Raw genomic sequence first — 18,543 nt, forward strand, 5'->3', positions numbered from 1 at the left:
TACTATTTCTACGTAAAATACCCTGTTTTGGTATTTCGATCGAAATACCAAAACAGGGTATTAGTTCTTTCTCTCGTTCTTGATTGTATTGTAAGGGATGATGAATCTATTTCTTCGCTTTTTCGCCAAGAAATAAGAATTCCCTTGGATAATAGAAGGATATATGAAATTCAAATGACCATTAGACATCGTTTGATCAGGTCTTATTGAATAGTCAATAATTTTCTTATCTTTTTTACCAGAAGTATCCAACAATTTATGTCTTATTCGACCATTAGTCATTGATAGGTCAGAGATATATCTTTCTTCGACAGAAAAAGAATAAACATTCATTTGATCTTGATCCTTGTGGAGCGAAAAAGACACTATACTGGATCTGCACGGACCTCCCGCTAATATCCATAAATGACTCGTTTTTGATAATAGATGAACATTACCATATGTATATTCAGGTGCATGGTGGACATCGGTACTCCAGTGCATTTCTCCCTCTGATTCAGAATAAATATGTTTTCGTACCTTCTCTTTAAAATGAAAAGTGGACGTTCCAGCACGAATCTCAGCAATCACTTGTTCTGATTCTACATATTGATTATTTTGAACTAAAATAAAACTTTTTGGTGGAATATTTACATTATGTAGAATATCCCGACTCTCAATAGTTACATACAAGTCTATAGAACATAGAAAAGCAGGATGCCCATGACGGGTACGTGTGGGATGAACCAAATCCTCATTGAATTTTATTTTTCCATTAGAAGGAGCTCGTACATGCTCGGCAGTACCGCCTGTGAATACTCCACCGGTATGAAAAGTTCTTAATGTTAGTTGAGTTCCTGGTTCCCCAATTGATTGACCCGCAATAATACCTACAGCTTCTCCCAATTCGACCAGGTCGCCATGAGTAGGACTCCGACCATAACATAATTGGCAGATCCAAGATGTACTCCTGCAAGTAAAGGGGGTTCGAATATATATTGGTTGTGCTCGAAAGGTTATGAATCGATTGACAAGTCCAATCCCAATATCTTGATTTCGAGTGGCAAGGCATCGTAGACCGATATATATATCGTCCGCTAATACACGACCAATTAGTGTTTGGACAAAAATTTTTTCCGTCATCCCATTTCGAGGACTCACGGAAATACCTCGGATAGTGCCACAATCTGTTCTACGTACAATAATATGTTGAACTACTTCAACAAGTCTACGTGTGAGGTATCCAGCATCTGATGTTCGTACAGCAGTATCTACAACTCCTTTGCGGGCTCCATAACAGGAAATTATATATTCTGTCAAAGAAAGTCCTTCACGTAAATTGCTTTGAATGGGTAAATCAATCATTTGTCCTTGGGGATCCGACATTAATCCTCTCATACCTACTAATTGGTGTATCTGAGATGCATTTCCCCTAGCTCCCGAAAAGGACATTAGATATACTGGATTAGAAGGATCAGTCATCCGAAAATTAGGATTCATTTCTTGTCTCAAATATTCACTTGTAGCATACCATATCTCAATGGATTGACGTAATTTTTCTACCGCGTGTACATTCCCATAATGATGGTGTTTATCCAAAATAAAACTTTGTTGTTCAGCGTCTTGGACTAACCATCCCTTAGAAGGGATTGTTAAAAGATCATCAATTCCTAATGAAATAGATGTAGCAGTGGCTTGTTGGAAACCCAAAGTCTTTACTTGATCCAAGATATGTGATGTATATGCCATTCCGAAATGATCTATTAACCTGCTAATAAGTCGTTTCATAACAGTTCCATTTATCACTTTATTGTGAAAGACCAGATCGGCCCGTTCTGCCATAAGTACAGTACCTCTTATATTTATTCTGCTAAGTAGGATTCGACAATGGACCTGAGTTAGTGATTCGAAAACTTCCTTTCCTCAATCTCAATCTTGATTCACGCAGAAATTCAGAAATTATGATACCAGTGAAATTGGGGAGACCCGAATTCCCATGGGCACGAACATCGCCTAATCTGATTTCTTAGTTTAGATAGCGTATGAGTAGGCTCGACAAAACCCCTGTATGGCTTCTTCTATTTCCCGATAAAAAGAAATATGACCAAGAGTAGTTCGAATGTATATACAACGGATTTCCTTTGTTACACTTCCTTCTATTAGATAGTGCCCATAAATCTCATGATAAGTACCCAAAGATTCATATTGAACTTCGATGGGAACTTCTCTTGAGCCAATGACACGTTGATCTAGTCTCCATCGGAGCCACAAAGGACTATCTAAACTAATTCGTTTCTGTTGATAAGCTCCAAGTGCATCATAGGAACTAGAAAAATAGGGTTCTTTCTTTTCCGTATACCTATAGTCATTTTTTTTATTGTCAACCTTTTTATTTTGGTAGTTTCCGCAACTATATCTATATGGATTATACCTATTTGCACAAATACCTCGACGATTCCCGATCGTTAATAAATAGAGTCCGATAAGCATATCTTGAGTTGGTACGGAAATAGGATCCCCAATAGCTGGAGACAAGAGATTCATATGAGAAAACATAAGTAAACGAGCCTCCGCTTGAGCTTCCAAAGATAAAGGTACATGAACAGCCATTTGATCCCCATCAAAGTCTGCATTGAAACCCTTACAAACTAATGGATGTAAACAAATAGCGCGTCCCTCCACTAAAAAGGGTTGGAACGCCTGTATGCCTAATCTGTGCAGGGTGGGTGCTCTATTCAATAATACAGGATGCCCCCGCATAACTTCTTGAAGTATTTCCCATACAATGGGTTCTTTTTCCCGAATTTTACTTTTAGCAATTCCTATGTTAGAAGCAACATGTTGTCTGATTAGACCACGAATTACAAATGTTTGGAAAAGCTCTATTGCTATTTCTCGAGGTAATCCACACTGATGTAATGAAAGCGAAGGACCCACGACAATGACGGAACGTCCCGAATAATCGACACGTTTACCAAGCAGAGTCTCACGAAATCTTCCCTCTTTGCCTTCAATTACATCTGAAAATGACTTGTAAACTTTATTATGACCATCCCTCATTGGTTGTCCACGGATCCCATTATCAAGAAGTGTATCCACGGCCTCTTGTACCAATTTCTCCTGACACATTACTAATTCCCCTGGCGTAGATCTACTTGTTGCTAATAGATCGGTAAGAGTATTATTCCGATAGATAACTCGTCTATAGAGTTCATTAATATCCGAACTCATTAGTTTACCCCCATCTATCTGAATGATTGGTCTCAACTCGGGAGGAAGAACTGGTAATAAGCACAAAACCATCCATTCTGGTTCTACATTTGTTCGAATAAAATGTTTAGCTAATTCCATGCGTCTAACCAAAAAATCCTTTCTTCTTCTAATTTTTCTATCTTCCCATTCATTTCCAGTGGACCCCTCCTCCCCTAATTCCTTCCATTCTACTAATGAATTACCCGTAATAATTCGCAAATCTGAATCGGCTAATTGTTCTCTGATAGCACCTGCTCCTGTAGAGATTTCTCGATTTCGAAATGTCTCGAAGCCTTGGGTAGTAAAAAAAAGTGGTATGCTGTATTTCCGAGATTGGATTTCATATTCGAATAAACCTCGTAATCGTAAGAAAGTAGGTTTTTTCGCTATGGGCCTAGCAAAAGAAAAATCGAGATAGGTTCCTGTAGGATTGGATTCCCCCTTTTAAAATCGGACGTGAAGGTTTCCTTTCATCCGGCTCAAGTAGTTACCTCAAAAAGGGGATTCTTTCTTATTTAAAAAGTTTGTTCGAAAAACCCTACAAACAAAGAACTACTCCTTACTCAAGTTCCCACTAAGGACCAACGATTCATTCTTCTTTTTTTACTTTCATTTTCCGAATTACTTATGACAAAATAAAAATGTAGGATTTTTGAGTAGTCTACTTCCCGTCAAATGATGAATCCCCTTAAAAGAATACTTTGGGACTCGTAAGGGATTTACTTGTCTATATATCGTTCTATTCGATCCTTTAGGTCCCTACTCACCTCGATGGTTATCCCATGATGCCCCTTGAAGCATATATGCGATAGATAGACTTCTGTAACCATACTATATTTGCTTGCTTAAACGGAATCTCTCTATAAAGAAATGGAATAGCTGATTCCACAAAAAAGTGTTTTTTCACGAGGTATAACTAGCAATTCCTATTTATACGGAATCGACCATGGATCAATTCCCCTTGCATTTGGAAGTATTGAATACACCTATAATTCTGAGTTTCGTGTTACTTTTACTTCTCCCAAAACACATGTCAGAGCCGGGGGCACCCCAATCGGATTGAATGGGATGACAGTTTCTCAGTCCGAATCTGTAAAACGAAAATTTTGATCAAATCACACATCGCAGTATACTAGGCCTTCTAATTCCTTAAGGGGTTTATCTAAAAGATTCGCGATATAACTAGGAAGACGTTTCAAATACCACACATGAGTCACTGGACATGCGAGTTTGATGTATCCCATTTGATATCTTCGTATCCGAGAATCAACAAATTCCACCCCGCATTGTTCACAAAATTTCGGGTCTTCTTTTTCAGCTCCAATCACTCGATAATTTCCACAAGCACAAATTCCACTTTTTATGGGCCCAGAGATTCTTTCACAAAACAATCCATCTTTTTCTGGTTTATTGGTCTTATAATGAAACGTATAGGGCTTTGTCACCTCTCCAACTATCTCTCCATTAGGTAAAATTTTGTTGGCCCAAGCCTTTATTTGTTGAGGAGAAACTAGTCCAATTCGAAGTTGTTGATGTTTATACCGGTCAATCATAGAATAGAAATTCTGATTCATTCAGATCAAGCTTCCTTCCTATTAATCTGGAAGTTCTTCTCAGATACAAGGAAATGATTCAGTTCTAGAGCTAAAGATCGTAGTTCTCGAACGAGCAATCGAAAAGATTCTGGAGCATCTTCTGGGTTAGATACTCTTCCTCCAATGATCGTAGCACCAAGTACTTCTTGACGAGCTCTAATATGATCAGATTTATAAGTAAGCATCTCTTGTAAAATATGAGCAACACCAAATCCCTCTAGAGCCCAAACTTCCATTTCCCCTACTCGTTGTCCCCCTTGCTTCGCCCTTCCTCTAAGGGGTTGTTGTGTAACAAGTGCGTAATGTCCACTAGAACGTCCATGGATTTTATCATCAACTTGATGAATTAATTTTAAAATATAGGACTTTCCTATTAGAACAGGTTGTTCAAAAGGATTTCCTGTTCTTCCATCAAATATTCTGCTTTTTCCCGGATATTCGGGTTCAAATACCCATGGATTTTTTGTTTGCTTACTGGCTTCATATAATTCGGAAAACACTAGTTTTCTCGAAGCCTCTTGCTCATATCTCTCATCAAAAGGTGCTATTCTATAATGTCTCTTTAGCAGATCCCCCGCTAACCCGAGCGAGCATTCAAATATCTGTCCCACATTCATTCGTGATGGTACTCCTAATGGGTTGAAGACCATATCAACAGGTGTTCCATCTTGCAAATAGGGCATATCTTGTCTAGGCAAAATTTTTGAAATGATACCCTTATTCCCATGTCTTCCAGCTACTTTATCACCTACTTTGATTTCACGTTTCTGTGAAATATATACACGAATCATTTCTGAATTATAACAGGAACCCCCCTTTTTCCGGATCCATCTCACATCAATAACGCGACCTCTTCCGCCTATAGGTAGTTTTAGAGAAGTTTCTTTTGCAGTGGATACCTGAATTCCAAGTATGGCTCGTAATAATCTATCCTCTGGAGCATACGACGATTCGTTTGCTGTCTGAGGTGTTAATTTACCTACTAAAATATCACCTGTTTCTACCCAAGATCCCAGCATCACAACTCCATTTCTGTCTAAATTGCGGAGTAAATGAGCCTCTAGATGTGGTATTTCCTTAGTGATTCTTTCAGGTCCTTGGCTTGTCACATGAGTCTGAATTTCATATTTCCGGATGTGAAAAGAAGTATAAATATCTTCATATACCAGACGTTCGCTAATTAGTACTGCGTCTTCAGAATTGTAACCCTCCCATGGCATATAAGCTACTAATACGTTTTTTCCTAAAGCAAGTTCCCCCCCAACTGTAGCCGCACCGTCCGCTAAAATTTGTCCTTTTTTAATGCATTTACCCCGCGGAACCTGAGGTTTTTGATGCATACAAGTATTTTTGTTGGAACGTTGATAGATAACTAATGGAATACTTATACTTATAGTAGTGTCCCCATTACTTGATAAAATGATCTTGTGAGGGTCAGTATAAATGATCTTTCCCTCGTGTTCGGCTATAGCGGAAACCCCCGAATCCAGAGCCGTTTGGCGTTCCAGTCCAGTTCCAACAATGCACCTCTCGGACTGAGAAAGCGGAACTGCTTGGCGCTGCATATTAGAACTCATTAAAGCCCGATTCGCATCATTATGCTCGATAAAAGGAATGAGGGAAGCTCCAATAGAAAAATATTGGAAGGGAAAAATACTTCTAAGATGAATCTGTTCCCATGCAATAGTCAGGAACTCTTGACGGTATCGGGCTGGAACAACCTGTTCTTCCTGAATACCCCGATTCAAGGCCAAAGAATTTCCCGCTGCTACCATATAATATTCATCTCTATTTGGTGATAAATAAACTATCTGTGCCTCTTTTGATCTTTCAGATATTTCATAAAATGGACTCTCTATAGATCCCCAATGGCCAATCCTCACATGAATGGCTAAGGATCCAATAAGTCCAACATTGATTCCTTCGGACGTGTCAATTGGACAAATACGTCCATAGTGGCTAGGATGAATATCTCGTATCCGAAAACTAGCAGTTCGCCCCGTCAATCCTCCAGGACCCAAATAACTCAATTTTCGCCCATGAACGATTTGTGTCAATGGATTAGTTCGATCCAAAACTTGAGATAAAGGATGTAGGCCAAAAAACGATTCATAAGTGGTTGTTAATGAAGTTGAAGTTACCAAATTTTGAGGAGTCGGTATCAATTTATGCCGAATTGCTCCACATATAGTTCCTCGAACCGCATTTTCTAAACGAACAAGAGCCAGTCCGAATTGATCCTGTAACAGATCCGCTATAGAACGAATCCGTTTATTTTTCAAGTGATTCATATCGTCAAGTGTACCCATTCCAAATTTAATTCCGATCAAATGATCCGCAGCAGCCAATACATCTCGTGGTAATAAAAATGTATTGTTCTGAGGTATATCAAGATTCAGTCTCCGGTTCATATTTCGTCGACCAATCCTTCCTAATTCACATCTTTGTTGAAAAAATTTCTTTTGTAATTCTTTACATAAAGACTCAGAAAATACCGGATCCCCGCCTACACAAGCAAATTGTTGATAAAATTCCAAAATAGCATTTTCTTTTGACCCAATCTTTTTTTTCTCCTTATCATTCGGGAAAGACAAGAAAATTTCAGGGTAACAAACATTATCTAGAATTTCTCTTAGATTCGAACCCATAGCTGATGATAGAATTAGAATAGATATTTTTTGTTTCCTACTTACACGGGCCCATATCCTTGCTTTTCTATCAATTTCTAATTCCGATCTTCCTCCCCAATCTGATATTATTGTGCTGGTATAGACAGAAATTCCGTTATGGTCCAATTCTGAACGGTAGTAAATACCAGGACTTTGCAATATTTGATTGATCACAATTCTGTATATTCCATTTACTATAAAGGTTCCCAGGGAATTCATTAGGGGAATGTTTCCAATAAAAACGGTTTGTTCTTGCATATCTCTACCGGTTTTCCAAATTAATCCCGCGGGTACATATAATTCAGAAGAATATGTGAGTGATTCATACACAGCATCTCTTTCGTTTATCAAGGGTTCTACCAATTGATATCTTTCCACAAATAATTTAAATTCAATTTCTTGATCTGTATCTTCAATTTTTGGAAACTTATGAAATTCTTCCGTCAAGCCCTCATTAATGAACCTACAAAATCCCTCAAATTGGATCTGACTAAATCCAGGTATTGTGGACATTCCCTCATTTCCATCATTCCGGAGCATCTTAATCTTAAGTTTCCTGTTTATTGAAAAATCCCATTATTAGCTCACTATTTATCGAACCATACGGATCGATCTAGCAATGATGGAATGTATATTCTGTTTACTGAATCACATGAAATTTTAGCCAACTCCATATACCATATATGTATTTCATACGTATGAACGGAAATGAGACAGAGGAATGAAGAGCATTTTCGACGCAAGTTCGAATTTGCGACAGGTACAACAGGAACAATATAGAGTTTCCCTTTTTAGCATACTTAATTTTATTTGAGTTTCATTTCATGTTCAAAAAAAATTTCGAATTATTTTTTTGCTAGTAGAATATATAGAATATGATTGAATTGCGTAATAGGAGTAATATTTATTAAGTGCATGCCAATATAGCTATCTACCTGTCCGCATATCACATCTTTTATCGTAATTTCACTTGTGGCAACAGAAGTCAGGTCGCACTATATCATAATTCCTATTTTTTCTATTGCATATAGAAAATGAAAAAAGAAGGCACGACGATTCTCTATAGGGATATGGGATATGTACATAAGAGCGGTATCTGTGTAACAATTTCTGTTTTGAGGTTTACATATACACATATATATTGTTATAATTTATATTGTTATAATTGAAATTGAAAAAGATTGATTATTGAAAATAATTGATACTGAATTAGTCATAAATCAATTTGATTTTGTTATGCCATTAAGGAAACGCAACAATTTGAGATACAAATTGAAGAACCTTTCGCTAATTCAAAACAACAAAACAAATAGTTAATGGTTCCAATTTGCCCTGAATTTTTCAGTCTTTGACCAGAAATCTATTTTTTATCTTATTTGGATCGAATTTGGTTTGGCGACATGGCCAAGTGGTAAGGCGGGGGACTGCAAATCCTTTATCCCCAGTTCAAATCTGGGTGTCGCCTGATCAACAAAAAACTTGGGATTTCTTATTCTGCTGATTTAACTCGACGAATTCTGTCCCCGGAGAAGGAGAGGCAAAAGGATAAGCCTATCGATACTTTATTTTTAGAATCTGTAGTTCTATAAAGAAAGTCAATTTTTTTAAAGAAAGTCAATTTTTTTCTAAAAATCCGGGCTTTGGGTGTGGCCCAAACCGGTACAAATAGGGATGAAGTAAGCCTTACTTATTAATATGATTATGATTTTAATATGATTATGATTGGTTCGGACATTTATTTTATAAGTAGAATAAATAAATAGTGAAAGTAAATTCTGGGATTCAAAACTACGAAAGTAAGAGGTCGGAAATCTTGGTATCCAAAGGTTCCTAAAGGACACTCCATTTTTGCTACTAGGATTGAAGAAGAGATTGTACGAAAGACTATCAAGAATTCCTAATTATTTTACACTACCACCGTTGTGTCTACTGACTCTGTCTGGAATTCGATTGGATAGGCTGATGGGAAATCAATTTAGAAGTTGTGGAAAGGACTGAAGATACTTTGTATCCAGACTCACGAGAGTCTCTGAGTACTCAAACATTCAATCAGGATAGTTGGTCGGCTCTTATTGAGTAAAGAGTAAAAGTAAAAGTTGAAGAAACAAAAAAATTTCTTTGCCCGTGTAGGAATTTCTTTGCCCGTGTAAGATAGGGGGATTACGAAAAAAAGAAAGAATGTATGTAATACTGGTGATGGTGTCTCCCCATTCTTTCACAAAAAAAACAGTAAGGCTTAGATCAAATAGGAAATAGAGGTATCTGATAGATAGTTATCTATCTTGATGGTATATTTTGATGTCTTTTGCTTATGAAAAAGGGTAACAAACAATAGGTCTTAGTACTCCTACATGTTCCATTGGGATAGGAGTATTCCTTTGTTATTTCATTTTCCGAGAAAAGGTGTGTGTATTGTATTTATGCTTAATGCTTCCCGATTCTACCAGAAATCTTATAATCTTGTTACGAGTAGATTCATTGGATTGGTTCATCAATAGCCTTAAGTTAAGTCAGAATTCCATTTTGACTCTGCGCCATTGATTCCACTATGATTATTGATCAATAATGGAATAATTCCTTCATAGAGATAGGAGACATAATTTATATGGATATAGTAAGTCTCGCTTGGGCTGCTTTAATGGTAGTCTTTACATTTTCCCTCTCACTCGTAGTATGGGGAAGGAGTGGACTCTAGGGGTACTACTAATCGAGTAATCGATTGAGTAATTGAATTCTATCAATTGTTTAATTGATCGTTTTGCAAAGCTTTAAAAAAAGAATGTCTCTGTTTCAAAATTATACTGAAATACAGTAATGAATAAGAAAATACAATAATGAATAATAACCATTCGATCAAAGAATGAATGATTACTATAGTTGTATTTCGAAACCTAAATCTACGCATGATAGGAAATTTTTTCCAACCGAATTCTTCCTAAATATTCTATTTTGATAAACCAGCTCTTACCAGAATTATGGATATTACAAAAAGAAAAAATCTGAAATTGGTTTTTTCTTTTTTTCTTTATTTGTTTCCCTCTTTCTTTACTTTTACTGTTCTAAGAGAAGAGAAAGCCGTTCCGCTATTCTAATTATATTAGATTACGACAATACATACTTTCTATTGGAAATGACTAGTTGTTGTCCAAAGAGGTTCTACACATAATAAGATTAGATCTTTCTTCCGTTGAGCGATCCACATATCGCGCATTTCACCTTTTTTTTAGACTCCTAGAGATTTTTTTATGCTTTTTTTGACTCATCTCATGTCATGTTTAAGCATAAAAAATTGGGAAGGTCTACTCTATTAATCTACTTCTTTTTCAAATCTGAAGAAGTTATCATGGAATAGAACTCCGCAGATCATCTGTTAATAGATCAAGCAATGACTTCTTGAGATGGGAAATCTAAAAAAAGAAAAAGATTCTTTTCTTTGGTTTCGTTTTCTTTTATCTTTTTTTTTATTTAATTTATAGTAGAATATGCCCATACTCTTTTTGTCTTGCTCCATTGATTCCTTTGATAGATCTCGGGACCTATACCTATATATATATAAATTCTAAGAAAGCCAGGAATTAGAAGAGTTGGTCTTCAATTATTTTGAATTGATCGAAATCCACACAAGTAAATGTAGCCAAAAAAATAATAGAATTGGACTGTTATTTTGATGTACTATTTAGATATACATCTAATCTATGTACATACATATTGTATATTGACCTAGATATAGGCTTTCTCTATATAAAAGCCTATATCTGTATACAGTACAACTTTCTATGAAAATCATTAATAGGATAATAAATACTATACCATACTATCTCGGCTCAGATACTACTATCTCAGATACTTATTATCTCAGATACTTATGATTCCAGACAGATCATTTCATTTAAGACTTGGAGTTTGAATCCGTTTCTTTCATTTATTCAATCATTGATAAGAACTAATAAATCAAGTTTCAGTCAAATTAATCATTTTGACTGACTGTTTTTACGTAGATGATAAGTAAAAAGGCAGTAGGAACTAGAATGAACAGTGCAGTAGCAATAAATGCGAGAATATTTACTTCCATAATCTCATTGTTTTTTTACTTCGCAATAACTCGGGATCTAATCCCATAGAGATGAGAAATTTGATTCCTGTAAATTCAATGGGATGAATTGCATCCTGATGATACTGAATCGGATCAATATTATGAATAACAATATCTGATCTATCAAATCGATTCATCGTCGAGAATTGAATAGTATAACATAGGAAGATCCTTTATCCATACTAAATCTGAAATGGGATTCCTGATCCAATAAAGAATCCCATTGAATTTTCATCCTTTTCCACTTTTTCTTTTCTATAAATAACCCTACCGTCTTCCTTATATACTCCTCCTTCGTTATACTTATACATACAATTATGTACATACAATTATGAGGTATTATATGACTGGTATTCTATGAATCACACACAGATCCAAAGAGTAGAAGTGAGATGGAAAAAGGACGGGTTAAGTATAAAAGATCTAATATAATTCCAACAAATTTAATAAAAAGGAACGTTGCTTGGTCTTTTCTTTTATTTGATTAGTATCTCTTTCTTCGATTGGGACTGGAAGGCATACATCAAAAATTCAGTGTGCAATTTAAATGAGAATGAGATAGATTGTTTCCAATTAGTCATTGAGGATACACAAACAAAGTCGAAGCTAAAAAGGGTTGTCGTTTAACCTGACAAGTACTCTGTCGAGGTAATTATGTTAAGTTCATTATGTATTGTACAATAAACGAATACAATTTGCGTATGTACTCTCGGTAAAAATAGGAGCACTCTATTCTATTTCATTTATCAAGAAAATCGAAAAAGAAAGTCAGACGAGTATCTCTTAAAATACTAAATATAGGAATACCACCGATTGTACGAATCTATATATGTTATGTCTCTCCCTTATCACTCGGCACTAGTGGAAGAAATGGAAATTCCTGTATTTGTCTGATGATAAATGCGAAATGAAAAACAAAAGAAATAAGGATCTCCACTGGGGATTAGATCTTGCCCCCTGTCTCCTTTTTCACGGAAAATAGATAAATTCATTTCTCCATTCATCGGTCGGATCCTAGTTCGGGACTGACGGGGCTCGAACCCGCAGCTTCCGCCTTGACAGGGCGGTGCTCTGACCAATTGAACTACAATCCCAGCGAGGTGTATGGTATACATATTCTTAATGGTTTCAGAAAAACATTTTCTTCGTCGCGTTGTAACAGAGACACGAATGATATACTAACTGATATCATATACACATAGAACACATAGATATGGACTATAGTGAAAGTGACACGGATTACTAGTAACCTGTGTTTATTTTATTTTATTGCCAAAAATAGATAATCAACCTTTCATTGAGAAAAAACGATTTTTCCTTTCATAATCTTTGCTTTGATTAAGTATTATGAATCTAGATCGTTAGAAAGAAAAGATCAGAACGAATGAGAAAAACATGGATAGAGAAACAAAAATGGACTCTTTCTCTTTTACGGATCAGGTATTTTTGTTTCTGGGGGACAAATTGGTTATATCATTGGTTATATCATATTCATGGAGCGGCGAATTTTTGGGCCGAGCTGGATTTGAACCAGCGTAGACATATCGCCAACGAATTTACAGTCCGTCCCCATTAACCGCTCGGGCATCGACCCAGGAAGAATTCCTTCTAGGCTTATTGATAATCCATGATCAACTTCCTTTCGTAGTACCCCCAGGGGAAGTCGAATCCCCGCTGCCTCCTTGAAAGAGAGATGTCCTGAACCACTAGACGATAGGGGCATATCCGCCCAACTGTCATCATACTATGATGATAGTATGAGTAGTTTTTTGGAATTGTCAATATAATCTAATGATATGACTAGATCTGAACACTCTTTTCTACTTTTATGTTATGATTCCATAGAATTTTGTTTTGGATTTGATGGTTCATGAATGAACCATCCCATACTATTTTATATAGCGAAAGGAGGTACAGGACTCCGTCAGTTCAGGCAGTGATTGGTCCGACAGAACAGAAAAGGGGGTAGAACCCCACTTAATTTCTTTTCTTCAATTTTAACTCATTAATTTTAACTTAACTCATTGCTTCGTTCATTGTTCAGATAAAATATGCCTATCACTATCTCACATTAAGTCAGAAAATTAAAAAACGATAGAAATTTTCCTTTTTTCTTTTTTATTTTTTTATAAGAATTCGGTTCAGGGTACGAATACCCTCATCACATGATTCAAGAAAATCTATCGAATCTATGTCGATGTCAGATTGGTACATGTATCAATCAAGTGAATCTTGTTTTGATGAGTCAGTAAAGGTAAACAAGCGGGGTCGGTCTTGAAACAATTCACTGCATTATTTTTATCAAAAAAAAAAATAAAAAATTTGCCCACTTTTTACTTTTGGGGGGTAAATCAAATTGATTGCTCCTAAATGAACTATGTATATATTATGTGCATATATGTATATATCATGTACATATATTATGCAGTAGACTCATAATGGAAAAAGGCTATAATTCATGAATCGAATAAAACAAGCCCTTTTAACTCAGTGGTAGAGTAACGCCATGGTAAGGCGTAAGTCATCGGTTCAAATCCGATAAGGGGCTTTTTCCACTAAACTAAAGTTTGAGTCTTTGTTTTTCGGTGGAGAATAGAGATTTCTTTTTATTTCTAAAAAGAAAAGGGTAACCACCATTATAATGACTTCTGATTATTACGAGTTATAGTTAAAAAGTGAAACATTATTCATTATTATTAGTATAAATAATAATGAATAATTGTAGTTATTAGAACTAGTCTACTCTGTACTGACAAAGTAGTCCTCTTCATGTCTAATTATTCAAATTTTTGTTTTTGGACAGGAATATTCTAGATGTCCAATCGCTATTATGAATCGCCAAACCAAAGTATTCTTACTTCTCCATTGTTTTTATCAAACCCAGCATCAAATTCTAAATCAAGAAAAAGTAAGTGGACCTAACCCATTGAATGACGACTATATCGGCTATTCTGATATTAAAATTCGATATAGATGAAATTGTACAAGCGGATTTTTTTATTTCCTTAGACCACGCAAGTCAGGAATTTGTCGATATTTCCGATTTATGAATCTTCTTCTTACTGAATGCTCCATGGGAATAAATCGATATTCTTTTCCGCTACATATAAAAGTTTATTTCGAAAATATATTTTTCAATATCTTTCCTTGATTTCAGAATCAGATATTGTTTTGTTCTTCCGCCAATGCAATAGAGAACGAATGCGAGAAAGGGACTTTAACTTTCATTTCCAGTCTACCATTATTTAAATATTTAATCTAGTTTAGGGGCAGGAAAAAACAGTGAATTTTCTTTTTTTGTTTGTTTGACCCGTTAAAAGATATACTCTGTAACTGTAATATGAGTCATAGGACAATTCCGGGTTCAAATACTTAATTTATTTTATATAGTATAAGTTATAAGATAAGTATAAGATAAGGTATAAAGACTAATCGAATCGAGCTCGTGGATTTATTTACTTAGATTGGTTGTGGCCCAATAGAAAAGAAGAATTTGTATCTTCGAAACCCATTGTAAGGGGCATGAACGAGAAATCGTCCACAGATAATCGAACTATCGTATGCCTTGGAAATGATATGAGGTGTTCGGAAATGGTTGAAGTAGTTAAATAGGAGGATCGCTATGACTATAACCCTTGGTAAATTTACCAAAGAGAAAATGATCTATTTGATATTATGGATGATTGGTTACGGAGGGACCGTTTCGTTTTTGTAGGTTGGTCCGGCCTATTGCTCTTTCCTTGTGCTTTATTTCGCTTTAGGATGTTGGTTTACAGGTACAACTTTTGTAACTTCATGGTATACCCATGGATTGGCGAGTTCCTATTTGGAAGTTGCAATTTCTTAACCGCTGCAGTTTCCACTCCTGCGAATAGTTTAGCACATTCTTTGTTGCTACTATGGGGTCCTGAAGCACAAGGAGATTTTACTCGTTGGTGTCAATTAGGCGGTCTGTGGACTTTTGTTTGCTCTCCATGGTGCTTTCGCACTAATAGGTTTCATGTTCCGTCAATTCGACTTGCTCGATCTGTTCAATGCGACTTATAATGCAATCGCATTCTCTGCTCCAATTGCTGTTTTTGTTTCAGTATTCTGATTTATCCACTGGGTCAATCTGGTTGGTTCTTTGCACCTAGTTTTGGCGTAGCAGCCATATTTCGATTCATCCTCTTCTTCCAAGGGTTTCATAATTGGACGTTGAACCCATTTCATATGATGGGAGTTGCCGGAGTATTAGGCGCTGCTCTGCTATGCGCTATTCATGGTGCTACCGTAGAAAATACTTTATTCGAAGATGGTGACGGTGCAAAATACATTTCGTGCTTTTAACCCAACTCAAGCCGAAGAGACTATTCAATGGTCACTGCTAACCGTTTTTGGTCCCAAATCTTTGGGGGTTGCTTTTTCCAATAAACGTTGGTTACATTTCTTTATGCTATTTGTACCCGTAACTGGTTTATGGATGAGTGCTATTGGGGTAGTCGGTCTGGCTCTGTATCTACGTGCCTATGACTTCGTTCCCAAGAAATCCGTGCAGCGGAAGATCCTGAATTTGAGACTTTCTACACCAAAAATATTCTCTTAAACGAAGGTATTCGTGCTTGGATGGCGGCTCAGGATCAGCCTCATGAAAACCTTATATTCCCTGAGGAGGTTCTACCACGTGGAAACGCTCTTTAATGGAACTTTAGCTTTAGCTGGTCGTGACCAAGAAACCACCGGTTCGCTTGGTGGGCCGGGAATGCCAGACTTATAAATTTGTCCGGTAAACTCTTGGAGCTCACGTAGCCATGGCCGGATTAATCGTATTCTGGGCCGGGGCAATGAACCTATTGAAAGTGGCTCATTTCTACCAGAGAAACCCCATGTATGAACAAGGATTGATTTTACTTCCGCACCTAGCTACTCTAGGTTGGGGGGTAGGTCCCGGGGGAGAGGTTATGGACACCTTTCATACTTTGTATCTGGAGTACTTCACTTATTTCCTCTGCAGTCTTAGGCTTTGGTGGTATTTATCATGCGCTTCTTGGACCCGAGACTCTTGAAGAATCTTTTCCATTCTTCGGTTATGTATGAAAGATAGAATAAATGACTACCATTTTGGGTATTCACTTAATTTTGTTAGGTCTAGGTGCTTTTCTTCTAGTACTCAAGGCTGTTTATTTTTGGGGCATATATGATACCTGGGCCCCTGGGGGGGAGATGTAAGAAAAATTACCAACTTGACCCTTAGCCCAAGTGTCATATTTGGTTATTACTAAAATCTCCTTTTGGGGGAGAAGGATGGATTGTTAGTGTGGACGATTTAGAAGATATAATTGGGGGACATGTATGGTTAGGTTCCATTTGTATACTTGGTGGAATTTGGCATATCTTAACCAAACCTTTTGCATGGGCTCGCCGTGCATTTGTATGGTCTGGAGAGGCTTACTTGTCTTATAGTTTTAGGTGCTTTATCTGTCTTTGGTTTTATCGCTTGTTGTTTTGTCTGGTTTAATAATACCGCTTATCCTAGTGAGTTTTACGGACCTACCGGGCCAGAAGCTTCTCAAGCTCAAGCATTTACCTTTCTAGTCAGAGACCAACGTCTTGGAGCTAACGTGGGATCCGCTCAAGGACCTACTGGTTTAGGTAAATATCTAATGCGTTCCCCGACTGGAGAGATTATTTTTGGAGGAGAAACTATGCGTTTTTGGGATCTTCGTGCTCCCTGGTTAGAACCTCTAAGGGTCCCAATGGTTTGGACTTGAGTAGGCTGAAAAAAGACATACAACCTTGGCAAGAACGACGTTCGGCAGAATATATGACTCATGCTCCTTTAGGTTCTTTAAATTCCGTGGGTGGCGTAGCTACCGAGATCAATGCAGTCAATTATGTCTCTCCTAGAAGTTGGTTGGCGACCTCCCATTTTGTTCTAGGATTCTTCTTTTTTGTGGGGCATTTGTGGCATGCGGGAAGGGCCCGTGCAGCTGCAGCAGGCTTTGAAAAAGGAATCGATCGTGATTTGGAACCTGTTCTTTCCATGACCCCTCTTAGTTGAGATTTTCTTCTTTTCTTTTTATATCTATTCTATTTTTTTCCTGTTCTGGCTCGGCTATTCTACCTAGCCGGGCCATTCCTTTTATGAAAGATAACGGGCCAAATGAATAAGAAACAAATTTATTCAACAAGCAAAAAAAAGGAGAGAGAGGGATTCGAACCCTCGATAGTTCTTTGTTTAGACTATACCGGTTTTCAAGACCGAGCTATCAACCACTCAGCCATCTCTCCCCGAGACAATTTCTATTTTATTCCTACAAATGGAATATGACTATATGAGATGATACACTAACTATCTGTAGAAACATCCCAGATGCAAATCCATATTTCGATGTATCTATCTGTAGATTGTATACATAGATATATGCATGATCCAGTATTTCTGCTTGTGAAGTAAATACTAAACTCCCCTCGACTCCATGTCCGAATAAAATAAAGCGGTAAGGTAATAAGTTCTAAAGAATCAATTGATTCATGGTCAAATCCCTACATGATGCATTTTATTACAATTTTTACTAAGCGAGGGATCAAATGGTATAGTTCATTTGTTGGTAGCTTGGAGGATTACAAACATGACTATTGCTTTCCAATTAGCTGTTTTTGCATTAATTGCGACTTCATCAGTCTTACTGATTAGTGTACCCGTTGTATTTGCTTCTTCTGATGGTTGGTCAAGTAATAAAATATTGTATTTTCCGGTACATCATTATGGATTGGATAGTCTTTCTGGTAGCTATCCTTAATTCTCTCATCTCTTGAACTTATTTTGTATTTCCCCGATCCAAAAACTCCATTCCTTCTACCTTCTACTTCTAATAAATTTAATAATTCGGATTGTGAGACACATTAAGATTCAATCTGAGTTCCAAAAAAAATTATATTTCATTCTTGTATCTGAATATTTGGCCCTGTACAT

The 18,543-nt window shown here is 36.7% G+C and overlaps 2 protein-coding genes and 3 non-coding genes across 5 annotated transcripts; 2 read left to right on the top strand and 3 right to left on the bottom strand.

Moving 5' to 3' along the window:
- Positions 1 to 132: 132 nt before the first annotated feature.
- Positions 133 to 4,956, bottom strand: LOC135663695 (DNA-directed RNA polymerase subunit beta'). Its single transcript, XM_065176851.1, has 2 exons — positions 4,353 to 4,956; positions 133 to 3,639 (listed from the first exon to the last, which is right to left on the bottom strand). The coding sequence occupies exons 1-2, from the start codon at positions 4,803 to 4,805 to the stop codon at positions 2,011 to 2,013; spliced, it is 2,082 nt and encodes a 693-aa protein (XP_065032923.1). The 5' UTR covers positions 4,806 to 4,956; the 3' UTR covers positions 133 to 2,010.
- Positions 4,706 to 14,615, bottom strand: LOC135663694 (DNA-directed RNA polymerase subunit beta). Its single transcript, XM_065176850.1, has one exon. It carries the CDS (start codon positions 8,033 to 8,035, stop codon positions 4,811 to 4,813), a length of 3,225 nt encoding a protein of 1,074 aa, XP_065032922.1. The 5' UTR covers positions 8,036 to 14,615; the 3' UTR covers positions 4,706 to 4,810.
- On the top strand, positions 8,890 to 8,960 carry TRNAC-GCA (transfer RNA cysteine (anticodon GCA)). Its single transcript has one exon. It is a non-coding gene; the product is annotated as a tRNA-Cys (tRNA).
- TRNAD-GUC (transfer RNA aspartic acid (anticodon GUC)) lies at positions 12,609 to 12,682 on the bottom strand. The gene has a single exon. It is a non-coding gene; the product is annotated as a tRNA-Asp (tRNA).
- On the top strand, positions 14,065 to 14,136 carry TRNAT-GGU (transfer RNA threonine (anticodon GGU)). Its single transcript has one exon. It is a non-coding gene; the product is annotated as a tRNA-Thr (tRNA).
- Positions 14,616 to 18,543: the final 3,928 nt, after the last annotated feature.

Source organism: Musa acuminata, unplaced genomic scaffold, assembly GCF_036884655.1.
Source record: "Musa acuminata AAA Group cultivar baxijiao unplaced genomic scaffold, Cavendish_Baxijiao_AAA HiC_scaffold_745, whole genome shotgun sequence".
NCBI lineage: Eukaryota > Viridiplantae > Streptophyta > Magnoliopsida > Zingiberales > Musaceae > Musa > Musa acuminata.